The sequence below is a fragment of the Lepidochelys kempii genome, chromosome 7, assembly GCF_965140265.1.
Source record: "Lepidochelys kempii isolate rLepKem1 chromosome 7, rLepKem1.hap2, whole genome shotgun sequence".
Taxonomy (NCBI): Eukaryota; Metazoa; Chordata; order Testudines; family Cheloniidae; genus Lepidochelys; species Lepidochelys kempii.
In genome coordinates this window covers 126,492,861-126,505,700 of record NC_133262.1, presented here as the reverse complement: position 1 = coordinate 126,505,700, position 12,840 = coordinate 126,492,861, and the positions used below count along the sequence as shown (strand labels likewise).

The following is a 12,840-nucleotide window of genomic DNA, read 5'->3' as shown; positions in this document are numbered from 1 at the left end:
GCTGCCAGGGGGCAGAAGGTGCTGGAAGCGGGGACGGAGTTGATTGGGGGGCTGCTGATGTATTACTGTGGCTCTTTGGCAATGTACATTGGTACATTCTGACTTCTCAGGTTGGCCACCCCTGCTCTACTGCATGAGCTAAAAGCCCCATGGCCCTTGGCTAAGGCTGTAGATCAGACTCATTAATCTCTCTCTAAGTGGTCTCAGTGCCACCAGATAGGACAGAACACCTCACCCAGGAGGTGTGTGGATTACATTTGTAATAAACAAAACTGCATCAAAGGTATACCTGCCTCTCACCAATTTCTACTCCCAGGCCCCAGACTTTGACTAGCCACTTGGGTTGAAAAGGGGGAAAAAATACATTACAACAGTCAGGCATCAGCACTGCCCATGGCCTTTCACCACTGCTTTGCAATGGTATCTGTATGCAGCACTGAGGAGCATCAGGAAGCTGGTCCCTCACACCTTACCTGGTACTGCCTGGAAGACAGAAGGAGAAGGTAGCCCTTGAGTCCCCCAGATCACAGCCAAGGTAACAGTCAGTATCACAGCAGCAGTTTATGTCACAGGATCCAGAGTGCAGGTTGCAGATACAGGTGGGCAAACAAGCTAAGAAGAGAGAAAGAGACACCAGATCAGGGGGAGAGGGGATCCCAGACTCCGTCCTCTAGGTGATATGGGGGGAAAGCTGGTTCAGGGGGAGAGGGGACCTTGGGGTAGGTGAGGGAGACCAGCCAGAGGGAAATTCAGGAAAGACAGGCTGATATGGGAAAGGACCCTGGGTATTGCCCTGAAGGGGATGAGGAGGAGTGACAAGCCAGGTCAGATGGAGAGGGGAACCCAAGCAGTAGGGTGCAGGGAATGGGGCAAGGGGAGGCTGGGTCAGCAGAAAGGCAACCCCAGGCACTGTACTGCAGGGGAATAGTCAGGAGACAGCCCAGGTCAGGGTGAGAGGGGACCCCGAGCACTGTACTGCTGGGAATGGGTGGAGAGACAGGCTGGGTCCAGATCAGGGACAGGGGACCCTGGGCATTTCCTTGCAGGGCATGGGGCAGGGAGGAAACAGGCTGGGCCGGAGGAGAGCGCACCCTGGGCCTGGGCAACGTCCTGCTGGGGATGAGCGAGAAGGGACTGTGGGCCCCTCCTCACCTTCGGGAGCGGATGGGTCTCCCTGGACTCCCGGAGTCGCGCTGGGCTCCGGCTCCGCGGAGCTGCCTCCCTCTGGGCTGGGGGGTCCGGGGCCTGAACTTCCCCCCGGAGTCATGCCACCAGGTTCGGTGGCCGGGCCGGGGCCGTCCCCCGCGGACGGGCTGGCGGGGCCGGGGCCGGGGCCGATCCCCGCGGTCGGGCTGGCGGGGCCGGGGCCGATCCCCGCGGTCGGGCTGGCGGGGCCGGGGCCGGGGCCGATCCCCGCGGTCGGGCTGGCGGGGCCGGGGCCGTCCCCCGCGGACGGGCTGGCGGGGCCGGGGCCGGGGCCGATCCCCGCGGTCGGGCTGGCGGGGCCGGGGCCGGGGCCGATCCCCGCGGTCGGGCTGGCGGGGCCGGGGCCGATCCCCGCGGTCGGGCTGGCGGGGCCGGGGCCGGGGCCGATCCCCGCGGTCGGGCTGGCGGGGCCGGGGCCGGGGCCGGGGCCGGGGCCGATCCCCGCGGTCGGGCTGGCGGGGCCGGGGCCGATCCCCGCGGTCGGGCTGGCGGGGCCGGGGCCGGGGCCGATCCCCGCGGTCGGGCTGGCGGGGCCGGGGCCGGGGCCGATCCCCGCGGTCGGGCTGGCGGGGCCGGGGCCGATCCCCGCGGTCGGGCTGGCGGGGCCGGGGCCGATCCCCGCGGTCGGGCTGGCGGGGCCGGGGCCGGGGCCGGGGCCGATCCCCGCGGTCGGGCTAGGGGTCCCAGCCCCCCACCGCGGCTGCAGCAATAGCAGGAGCTGGAGCAACAGCCGCTTCGGGCCCATAACATCAACTTGTTGCCAGGGAACCGATACACTAACGTCTGACGTCATGTCGTAAGCGATCTGGTCTCGCGATAAACCTTAGCGCAGGCGCGTGTCGAAGGCCCCCCCACCCAATGCGCAAGCGTACATCAATCTCCTCCTCGGCCCGCCCCTGGGTGGCTGGCAGACGCCTCGTCGGGGCTGGGTCTGAGCGCGAGCGTGGGGATGGAGGCGGCCCCTGGGCGGTAGGGGGGTTAGCCCCGCCCCCACAGAGCCCGCCCCTCGTGGGCTGGCCCGGCCCGGCTCGGCTCGGGGTGTGCGCAGAGGGGGGAGCCGGCTGGGCCGTCTCCGTGCGGCTTCGCCCCCAGTAGAGCTGGTCCGGTCTCCCCAGGGCCTCGCCTGCCGCCGCCGCGGTGGCGCGGTCTCCCGCTCCGGGAAGCGTGTGCCTGTCGGGACGATCCCGGTGGGGCGATGCCCCAGCGCCCAGGTCACAGGGCAGTCCTCGAGTGAGCTCCAGTCCCCACGTCTGGCAGTGAGGGGCTTGGCGACTGCGGGAGCGTGGCGTTGTGTCCCTGCCCGCTGATGCCCGCTCTCTGTCGTCCATGAGCGTCTCTCCCTCTTTTCATTAATCCAGTTATAGGGTCAGCCTGCACAGCATCCCCTGGCCACGAGATCCCCAGGTTGGTTGGCTCTCTTGTGTGAAGAAGAACTTCCTTGTGCTTGTGCTAAGCTTGTTGGCTATTCATTGTATTGGGTGATGCTCGTTCGTGTGTGAGGTGAAGGGGTAAATAACACTTCCTTATTTATGTTCTCCGCACCAGTCCTGATTTTGTAGACCTCAGTCGTAAGAGTGGCCATATTAAGTCATACCAAAGGTCCATCTCGCCTAGTATCCTGTCTTCCAACTGTGGCCAATGGTAGGTGCTCTAGAGGGAACGAACAGAACAGGGACTCATCAAGCTGGCTGTATTTTAAAGAATCCTTATTGAGGTTACAGGGACAAACCATCCTGATGTGTAGAAAGAATAGTAAATATAGTAGGCGACCAGCTTGGCTTAACAGTGGAATCCTTGCTGATCTTAAATACAAAAAAGAAGCTTACAAGAAGTGGAAGATTGGACAAATGACCAGGGATAAGTATATAAATATTGCTGGGGCATGTAGGAATGGAATCAGGAAGGCTAAATCACACCTGGAGTTGCAGCTAGCGAGGGATGTTAAGAGTAACAAGAAGGGTTTCTTCAGGTATGTTGGCAATAAGAAGAAAGCCAAGGAAAGTGTGGGCCCCTTACTAAATGAGGGAGGCAACCTAGTGACAGAGGATGTGGAAAAAGCTAACGTACTCAATGCTTTTTTTGCCTCTGTCTTCACGAACAAGGTCAGCTCCCAGACTACTGCACTGGGCAGCATAGCATGGGGAGGAGGTGGCCAGCCCTCTGTGAGGGAAGAAGTGGTTCGGGACTATTTAGAGAAACTGGACGTGCACAAGTCCATGGGGCCAGATGCGTTGCATCTGAGAGTGCTAAAGGAATTGGCGGCTGTGATTGCAGAGCCATTGGCCATTATCTTTGAAAACTCATGGCGATTGGGGGATGTCCCGGAAGATTGGAAAAAGGCTAATGTAGTGCCCATCTTTAAAAAACGGAAGAAGGAGGATCCTGGGAACTACAGGCCGGTCAGCCTCACCTCAGTTCCCCGAAAAATCATGGAGCATGTCCTCAAGGAATCAATTCTGAAGCACTTAGACGAGAGGAAAGTGATCAGGAACAGTCAGCATGGATTCACCAAGGGAAAGTCATGTCTGACTAACCTAATTGCCTTCTATGATGAGATAACTGGTTCTGTGGATGAAGGGAAAGCAGTGGACATGTTATTCCTCGACTTTAGCAAAGCTTTTGACACGGTCTCCCACAGTATTCTTGTCAGCAAGTTAAAGAAGTATGGGCTGGATGGATGCACTACAAGGTGGGTAGAAAGTTGGCTAGATTGTCAGGCTCAACGGGTAGTGATCAATGGCTCCATGTCTAGTTGGCAGCCGGTATCAAGTGGAGTGCCCCAAGGGTCGGTCCTGGGGCCGGTTTTGTTCAATATCTTCATAAATGATCTGGAGGATGGTGTGGATTGCACCCTCAGCAAGTTTGCGGATGACACTAAACTGGGAGGAGTGGTAGATACGCTGGGGGGTAGGGAGAGGATACAGAGGGACCTAGACAAATTGGAGGATTGGGCCAAAAGAAATCTGATGAGGTTCAACAAGGACAAGTGCAGAGTCTTGCACTTAGGACAGAAGAATCCAATGCACCGCTACGGACTAGGGACCGAATGGCTAGGCAGCAGTTCTGCAGAGAAGGACCTAGGGGAGACAGTGGACGGGAAGCTGGATATGAGTCAACAGTGTGCCCTTGTTGCCAAGAAGGCCAATAGCATTTTGGGGTGTATAAGTAGGGGCATTGCCAGCAGATCGAGGGACGTGATCGTTCCCCTCTATTTGACATTGGTGAGGCCTCATCTGGAGTACTGTGTCCAGTTTTGGGCCCCACACTACAAGAAGGATGTGGATAAATTGGAGAGAGTCCAGCGGAGGGCAACAAAAATGATTAAGGGACTGGAACACATGAGTTATGAGGAGAGGCTGAGGGAACTGGGATTGTTTAGTCTACGGAAGAGAAGAATGAGGGGGGATTTGATAGCTGCTTTTAACTACCTGAAAGGTGGCTCCAAAGAGGATGGATCTAGACTATTCTCAGTGATAGCAGATGACAGGACAAGGAGTAATGGTCTCAAGTTGCAGTGGGGGAGGTTTAGGTTGGATATTAGGAAAAACTTTTTCACTAGGAGGGTGGTAAAACACTGGAATGCGTTACCTAGGGCGGTGGTGGAATCCCCTTCCTTAGAAGTTTTTAAGGTCAGGCTTGACAAAGCCCTGCCTGGGATGATTTAGTTGGGATTGGTCCTGCTCTGGGCAGGGGGTTGGTTTAGATGGCCTCCAGAGGTCCCTTCCAACTCTGTTATTCTATGATTCTATGAAGTGATCCATCTACTGTTGCCCATTTCCAGCTTCTGGCAAACAGAAGTTAGAGACACCATCCCTGCCCATCCTGGCTAATAGGTCCATCAATGGCTATCTTCCATGAATTTCTTATTCTTTTTTTAACCCTGTTGTAGTCTTGGCCTTCACAACATCCTCTGGCAAAGAGTTCCACAGGCTGATTGTGCATTGTGTGAAGAAATACTTCCTTTTGTTGGTTTTAAAACTGCTGCCTATTAATTTCATTTGGTGGTCCCTATTTCTTGTGTTATGAGGAGTACATAACACTTTCTTATTTATTTTCTCCACACCAGGTGTGATTTTATAGACCTCTATCATATCCCTCCTCAGTCGTCTCTTTTCCAAGCTGAAAAGTCCCAGTTTTATTAATCTCTCCTCATATGGCAGACATTCTATACCCCTAATCGTTTTGTTGCCCTTTTCTGAACCTTTTCCAAGTTCAGTATGTCTTTTTTGAGATGGAACAACCACATCTGCATGCACTATTCAAGATGTGAGTGAACCATTGATTTATATAGAGGCAATATGATATTTTCTGCCTTATTTATGCCTTTCCTAATGATTCCCAACATTCTGTTTGCTTTTTTGACTGCAGTTGCACATTGAGTGGATGTTTTCAGAGAACTATCCACAATGGGCTGGATGAATGGACTATTAAGGTGGATAGAAAGTTGGCTAGATTGTCGGGATCAACGGGTAGTGATCAATGGCTCCATGTCTAGTTGGCAGTCGGTATGAAGTGGAGTGCCCCAATGGTCGGTCCTGGGGCCAGTTTTGTTCAGTATCTTCATAAATGATCTGGAGGATGGTGTGAATTGCACCCTTAGCAACTTTGCAGATGACACTAAACTGGGAGGAGAGGTAGATAAGATACAGAAGGCCCTAGACAAATTGGAGGATTGGGCCAAAAGAGGTCTGATGAGGTTCAACAAGGACAAGTGCAGAGTCCTGCACTTAGGACGGAAGAATCCAATGCACCGCTACAGACTAGGGACTGAATGGCTTGGCAGCAGTTCTGCAGAAAAGGACCTAGGGGTTACAGTGGACGAGAAGCTGGATATGAGTCAACAGTGTGCCCTTGTTGCCAAGAAGGCCAATGACATTTTGGGATGTATAAGTAGGGGCATTGCCAGCAGATCGAGGGACGTGATCGTTCCCCTCTATTCGACATTGGTGAGGCCTCATCTGGAGTACTGTGTCCAGTTTTGGGCCCCACACTACAAGAAGGATGTGGAAAAATTGGAGAGAGTCCAGCGGAGGGCAACAAAAATGATTAGGGGACTGGAACACATGAGTTATGAGGAGAGGCTGAGGGAACTGGGATTGTTTAGTCTGCGGAAGAGAAGAATGAGGGGGGATTTGATGGCTGCTTTCAACTAGCTGAAAGGGGGTTCCAGAGAGGATGGTTCTAGACTATTCTCAGTGGTAGAAGATGACAGAACAAGAAGTAATGGTCTCAAGTTGCAGTGGGGGAGATTTAGGTTGGATATTAGGAAAAACTTTTTCACTAGGAGGTGAAACACTGGAATGCGTTACCTAGGGAGGTGGTGGAATCTCCTTCCTTAGATGTTTTTAAGGTCAGGCTTGACAAAGCCCTGGCTGGGATGATTTAGTTGGGGATTGGTCCTGCTTTGAGCAGGAGATTGGACTGGATGACTTCCTGAGGTCCCTTCCAACCCTGATATTCTATGATTCTGTGAATGACTCCAAGATCTCTTTCTTGAGTGGTAACAGCTAATTTAGACCCCATCCTTTTATATGTATAGTTGGGATTATGTTTTCCAATGTGCATTACTTTGCAGTTGTCAACATTGAATTTCATATGCCATTTTGTTGCTCAGTCACCCAGTTGTGAGAGATCCTGTTGTAGCTCTTCGCAGTCTGCCTGGGACTTAACTGTCTTGAGTAGTTTTGTATCATCTGTATCATCATTTGTATCATCCCCCTTAGTCATCATTTTTCTAAAGTGAGCAGTCCCAATCTTTTTAATCTCTCACATGGAAATTGTTCTATACCCCTAATCAATTGTGTTGCTTATCTTTGTACTTTTTCCAATTCTAAGATAGCTTTTTTGCAGGAAACCAGAAAAGCATGTAGTATTCAAGGTGTGGGCATACCATGCATGTACATAGTGGCATTATAATAGTTTCTGTCTTATCATCAAAAAGAAAAGTAGTACTTGTGGCACCTTAGAGACTAACCAATTTATTTGAGCATAAGCTTTCGTGAGCTACAGCTCACTTCATCGGATGCATACTGTGGAAACTGCAGAAGATATTATATACACAGAGACCATGAAACAATACCTCCTCCCACCCCACTCTCCTGCTGGTAATAGCTTATCTAAAGTGATCACTCTCTTTACAATGTGTATTATAATCAAGGTGGGCCATTTCCAGCACAAATCCAGGTTTTCTCAAACCCCCCCCCCGCTCCCCCTTTTTTTTTTTTTTTTTTTGGGTCCAAAAACCACACACACAAACTCACTCTCCTGCTGGTAATAGCTTATCCAAAGTGACCACTCTCCCTACAATGTGCATGATAATTAAGGTGGGCCATTTCCAGCATAAATTCAAGTTTAACCAGAATGTCTGGGGGTGGGGGTGGGTAGGAAAAAATAAAGAAAAAGAAAAGGAAAGAATAAATGGACAGACATCAGATGTCAAGAATTATAACATTCATAAACCAGTCGGAGAACACTTCAGTCTCTCTGGTCACGCAGTTACAGACATGAAGGTCGCTATCTTAAAACAAAAAAACTTCAAATCCAGACTCCAGCGAGAAACTGCTGAATTGGAATTCATTTGCAAATTGGATACTATTAATTTAGGCTTAAATAGAGACTGGGAGTGGCTAAGTCATTATGCAAGGTAGCCTATTTCCCCTATTTTTCCCCCCCCCCCCCGACATTCTGGTTAAACTTGGATTTATGCTGGAAATGGCCCACCTTGATTATCATGCACATTGTATGGAGAGTGGTCACTTTGGATGAGCTATTACCAGCAGGAGAGTGAGTTTGTGTGTGTATGGGGGTGGGGGGTGAGAAAACCTGGATTTGTGCTGGAAATGGCCCACCTTGATTATCATACACATTGTAAGAAGAAAAAGAAAAGGGGTCTCTATCTCTATCTCGGGGCCTCTCCTTCTGCCCCTCCACCCCCACAAACATATTCAGTTCCTCCGGCTACAAAACTACAGGTCTCTACCACTTGAGCTGAAGGAGACTCTCCATCAGCTGCTGGCAATGTAGTGTCTAAAACCATAATTGACCAATTCCAACTACATCTGGTTCAAGGCAATGGGGCTCATTCCACTAGCCAGCTAAGAAATAATAAAGAAAAAAACCTAGCTGTTATATAGCACTGATCCTCAGCAGATCTCAGTGTGCTCTAAAAGGATGTCAGTCTCATTATTTCCATTTTACAGAAGGCAAAACTGATGCACAGGAAAGTGCCTGAGGTTATCAGAACATGATACAGTTCTGTGGTGACCTAGAATCCTATTTTCGACGTCTCCGACTCAAGGAATATTTCCAAAATACCTCTGAACAGCATACTAATCCACAGAGGTCTCCCTACCAACACTACAGAAAGAGGGATTGTAGGTGGACTCCTCCTGAAGGTCGAAACAGCAGACTGGACTTCTACATAGAGTGCTTCCGCCGACGTGCATGGGCTGAAATTGTGGAAAAGCAGCATCACTTGCCTCATAACCTCAGCCATGCGGAACGCAATGCCATCCACAGCCTCAGAAACAACTCTGACATCATAATCAAAAAGGCTGACAAAGGAGGTGCTGTTGTCATCATGAATAGGTCGGAATATGAACAAGAGGCTGCTCGGCAGCTCTCCAACACCACTTTCTACAAGCCATTACCCTATGATCCCACTGAGAGTTACCAAAAGCAACTACAGCATTTGCTCAAGAAACTTCCTGAAAAAGCACAAGATCAAATCCGCACAGACACACCTCTGGAACCCCGACCTGGGATATTCTGTCTACTACCCAAGATCCATAAACCTGGAAATCCTGGGTGCCCCATCATCTCAGGCATTGGCACCCTGACAGCAGGATTGTCTGGCTATGTAGACTCCTGCCTCAGGCCCTACGCTACCAGCACTCCCAGCTACCTTCGAGACACCACTGACTTCCTGAGGAAACTTCAATCCATCGGTGATCTTCCTGATAACATAATCCTGGCCACTATGGATGTAGAAGCCCTCTACACCAACATTCCACACAAAGATGGACTACAAGCCGTCAAGAACACTATCCCCGATAATGTCACAGCTAACCTGGTGGCTGAACTTTGTGACTTTGTCCTTACCCATAACTATTTCACATTTGGGGACAATGTATACCTTCAGATCAGCGGCACTGCTATGGGTACCCGCATGGCCCCACAGTATGCCAACATTTTTATGGCTGATTTAGAACAACGCTTCCTCAGCTCTCGTCCCCTAAAGCCCCTACTCTACTTGCGCTATATTGATGACATCTTCATCATCTGGACCCATGGAAAAGAAGCCCTTGAGGAATTCCACCATGCTTTCAACAATTTCCATCCCACCACCAACCTCAGCCTGGTCCAGTCCACACAAGAGATCCACTCCCTGGACACTACAGTGCTAATAAACAATGGTCACATAAACACCACCCTATACCGGAAACCTATTGACTGCTATTCCTACCTGCATGCCTCCAGCTTTCACCCTGACCACACCACACGATCCATCGTCTACAGCCAAGCTCTGCGATACAACCGCATTTGCTCCAACCCCTCAGACAGAGACAAACACCTACAAGATCTCTGTCAAGCTTTCTTACAACTACAATACCCACCTGCAGAAGTAAAGAAACAGATTGATAGAGCCAGAAGAGTTCCCAGAAGTTACCTACTACAGGACAGGCCTAACAAAGAAAATAACAGAACGCCACTAGCCGTCACCTTCAGCCCCCAACTAAAACCCCTCCAACGCATTATTAAGGATCTACAACCTATCCTAAAGGATGACCCAACACTCTCACAAATCTTGGGAGACAGGCCAGTCCTTGCCTACAGACAGCCCCCCAACCTGAAGCAAATACTCACCAACAACCACATACCACACAACAGAACCACTAACCCAGGAACTTATCCTTGCAACAAAGCCTGTTGCCAATTGTGCCCACATATCTATTCAGGGGACACCATCACAGGGCCTAATAACATCAGCCACGCTATCAGAGGCTCGTTCACCTGCACATCCACCAATGTGATATATGCCATCATGTGCCAGCAATGCCCCTCTGCCATGTACATTGGTCAAACTGGACAGTCTCTACGTAAAAGAATAAATGGACGCAAATCAGATGTCAAGAATTATAACATTCATAAACCAGTCAGAGAACACTTCAATCTCTCTGGTCACGCAATCACAGACATGAAGGTCGCTATCTTAAAACAAAAAAACTTCAAATCCAGACTCCAGCGAGAAACTGCTGAATTGGAATTCATTTGCAAATTGGATACTATTAATTTAGGCTTAAATAGAGACTGGGAGTGGCTAAGTCATTATGCAAGGTAGCCTGTTTCCTCTTGTTTTTTCCTACCCCCCCCCCCAGATGTTCTGGTTTATCTTGGATTTAAACTTGGAGAGTGGTCAGTTTGGATGAGCTATTAACAGCAGGAGAGTGAGTTTGTGTGTGTATGGGGGTGGGGGGGATGTGAGAAAACCTGGATTTGTGCAGGAAATAGCCAGACTTGATTATCATGCACATTGTGTAAAGAGTTGTCACTTTGGATGGGCTATCACCAGCAGGAGAGTGAATTTGTGTGGGGGGGTGGAGGGTGAGAAAACCTGGATTTGTGCTGGAAATGGCCCACCTGATGATCACTTTAGATAAGCTATTACCAGCAGGACAGTGGGGTGGGAGGAGGTATTGTTTCATATTCTCTGTGTATATATAAAGTCTGCTGCAGTTTCCACCGTATGCATCCGATGAAGTGAGCTGTAGCTCACAAAAGCTCATGCTCAAATAAATTGGTTAGTCTCTAAGGTGCCACAAGTACTCCTTTTCTTTTTGCGAATACAGACTAACACGGCTGTTACTCTGAAACCTGTCACTGTAAGGAGAGTGATCACTTTAGATAAGCTATTACCAGCAGGAGAGTGGGGTGGGAGAAGGTATTGTTTCATGGTCTCTGTGTATATAATGTCTTCTGCAGTTTCCACAGTATGCATCCGATGAAGTGAGCTGTAGCTCACGAAAGCTTATGCTCAAATAAATTGGTTAGTCTCTAAGGTGCCACAAGTACTCCATTTCTTTTTGCGAATACAGACTAACACGGCTGTTACTCTAAAACCTGTCTTATCATCAATTCCTTTCCTAATGGTTCCTAACATTGTTAACTTTTGACTGCTGTTGCACACTGAGCGGATATTCTCAGAGAACTATCCTCAGTGACTCCAAGATCTGTTTCTTGAGTGGTAACAGCTAATTTAGATCCCATCTTTTTGTATGTAAACTTTGGATTATGTTTTCCAGTGTGCATTACTTTGCACTTGTCAACACTGAATTTCATCAACTTTTCGGTGCACAGTCATCCAGTTTTGTGAGATCCTTTTGTAACTCTTCATAGTCAGCTTTAGACTCAACTATCTTGAGTAATTTTGTATCATCTGCAAATTTTGCCACCTCTCTGTTTACCTCTTTTTTCCATATCATTTATGTATATGTTGAACAGCACTGGTCCCAGTATAGATCCTTGGGGGATGCCACTATTTACCTCTTTCTATTGTGAAAACTGACCATTCATTCCTAATCTTTGTTTTCTGTCTTTTAACCACTTACTGATCTATGAGAGGACCTTCCCCCCTCAATCTATGACTGCATAATTTGCTTTAAGAGCCTTTGGTGAGGGACCAGTCAAAGGCTTTCTGAAAGTCCAAGTACGTCCACTAGATCACCCACCTTATTGTCCTTGATTCTGCTGATCATAGGTTCCTCCTTGTGTGCCATAGCTTCCCTTATCAGTTTTCTACAATTCCTATCAGCTATATATATAAAAAAATAAATAGCTACCTTCACTTTCCCTACATCACAGCATTTTTTTTTTTAACTAGTACAGCTTTCTTCTTCACTTGTGGCTTTTGGGGCACCTCGTATGGTGTTCTTAAATGATTCCCAATTATCATTCACTTTTTTCTGATTAAGTTCTTCCTCCCGGTATATGATTTGTCTTTTATAATGGTTTTCAGTTTTGTGAACTAGGCCCTGGTAAAGCACCAAGTATATATATATTACCGGTCTAGATTTTATTCTGCTTGCGCATTATAAATGTGATCAAGTCATTATCACTTGTACCTAAGCTACCATTAATGTTTAGGTCCGTGATTGAATCCTCTTTATCTGTTAAGACAAGATCTAATAAACAATTATCTCATGTTGGCTGCAACATTTCTTGAGTTAGTAAATTGTCATTTATAATGTTTAGAAATTCCAAGGATATTTTAGTACTGGCAACATGATTGTTGTTAGTACTCAAATTGAAGTCCCCTATCATCACAGTTTTTTTTCCTCCTATACATTATAGATAGGGATGTAAGGAGGCATAGTACAAGATAGTATGCAGTTTCCTAGTGTAGTGTTGATAAATTTTCACCACCAGTTAGTAGAATTAGTAGAATTTCAACAACTTCCACCCAGTCAGCTCCTTATAGATCTGGGCCATGATGGTTTGATATACTTGAAGTGCCAAGGAAATCCCAAACTGAAATCACTTAGGCACAGTGTGCCTATGTCAAAATTGGAGTTAAAGGTGCAGAGTTATGACCTTTCTCTAGTTAGACAGACCTGCCAAAACTCTTGGTTTGCAACC

At 48.7% G+C, this 12,840-nt stretch overlaps 2 protein-coding genes across 3 annotated transcripts in view; one reads left to right on the top strand and one right to left on the bottom strand.

Annotated features, from left to right (window-relative positions):
• The window catches only part of TCTN3 (tectonic family member 3), a 60,116-nt gene extending 58,752 nt beyond the window's left edge, over window positions 1-1,364 (bottom strand). The window contains exons 1-2 of the mRNA XM_073354693.1: window positions 1,153-1,364; window positions 474-612 (exon numbers count right to left, since the gene is read on the bottom strand). Coding sequence (XP_073210794.1) covers window positions 474-612; window positions 1,153-1,267 — 254 coding nt within the window. The 5' untranslated portion in view covers window positions 1,268-1,364. The remainder of the gene's footprint in view (window positions 1-473; window positions 613-1,152) is intronic.
• Window positions 1,365-1,875: 511 nt separating this feature from the next.
• Window positions 1,876-12,840, top strand: part of ENTPD1 (ectonucleoside triphosphate diphosphohydrolase 1) — a 108,500-nt gene continuing 97,535 nt past the window's right edge. Inside the window, exons 1-2 of one of the 2 annotated variants that reach the window (XM_073354695.1) lie at window positions 1,876-2,002; window positions 2,565-2,610. The gene's annotated coding sequence lies outside the window, so the exon portion shown is untranslated. Of the gene's footprint in view, window positions 2,003-2,103; window positions 2,611-12,840 lie in introns of those variants that run through there. The other variant, XM_073354694.1, reaches the window with a different exon arrangement.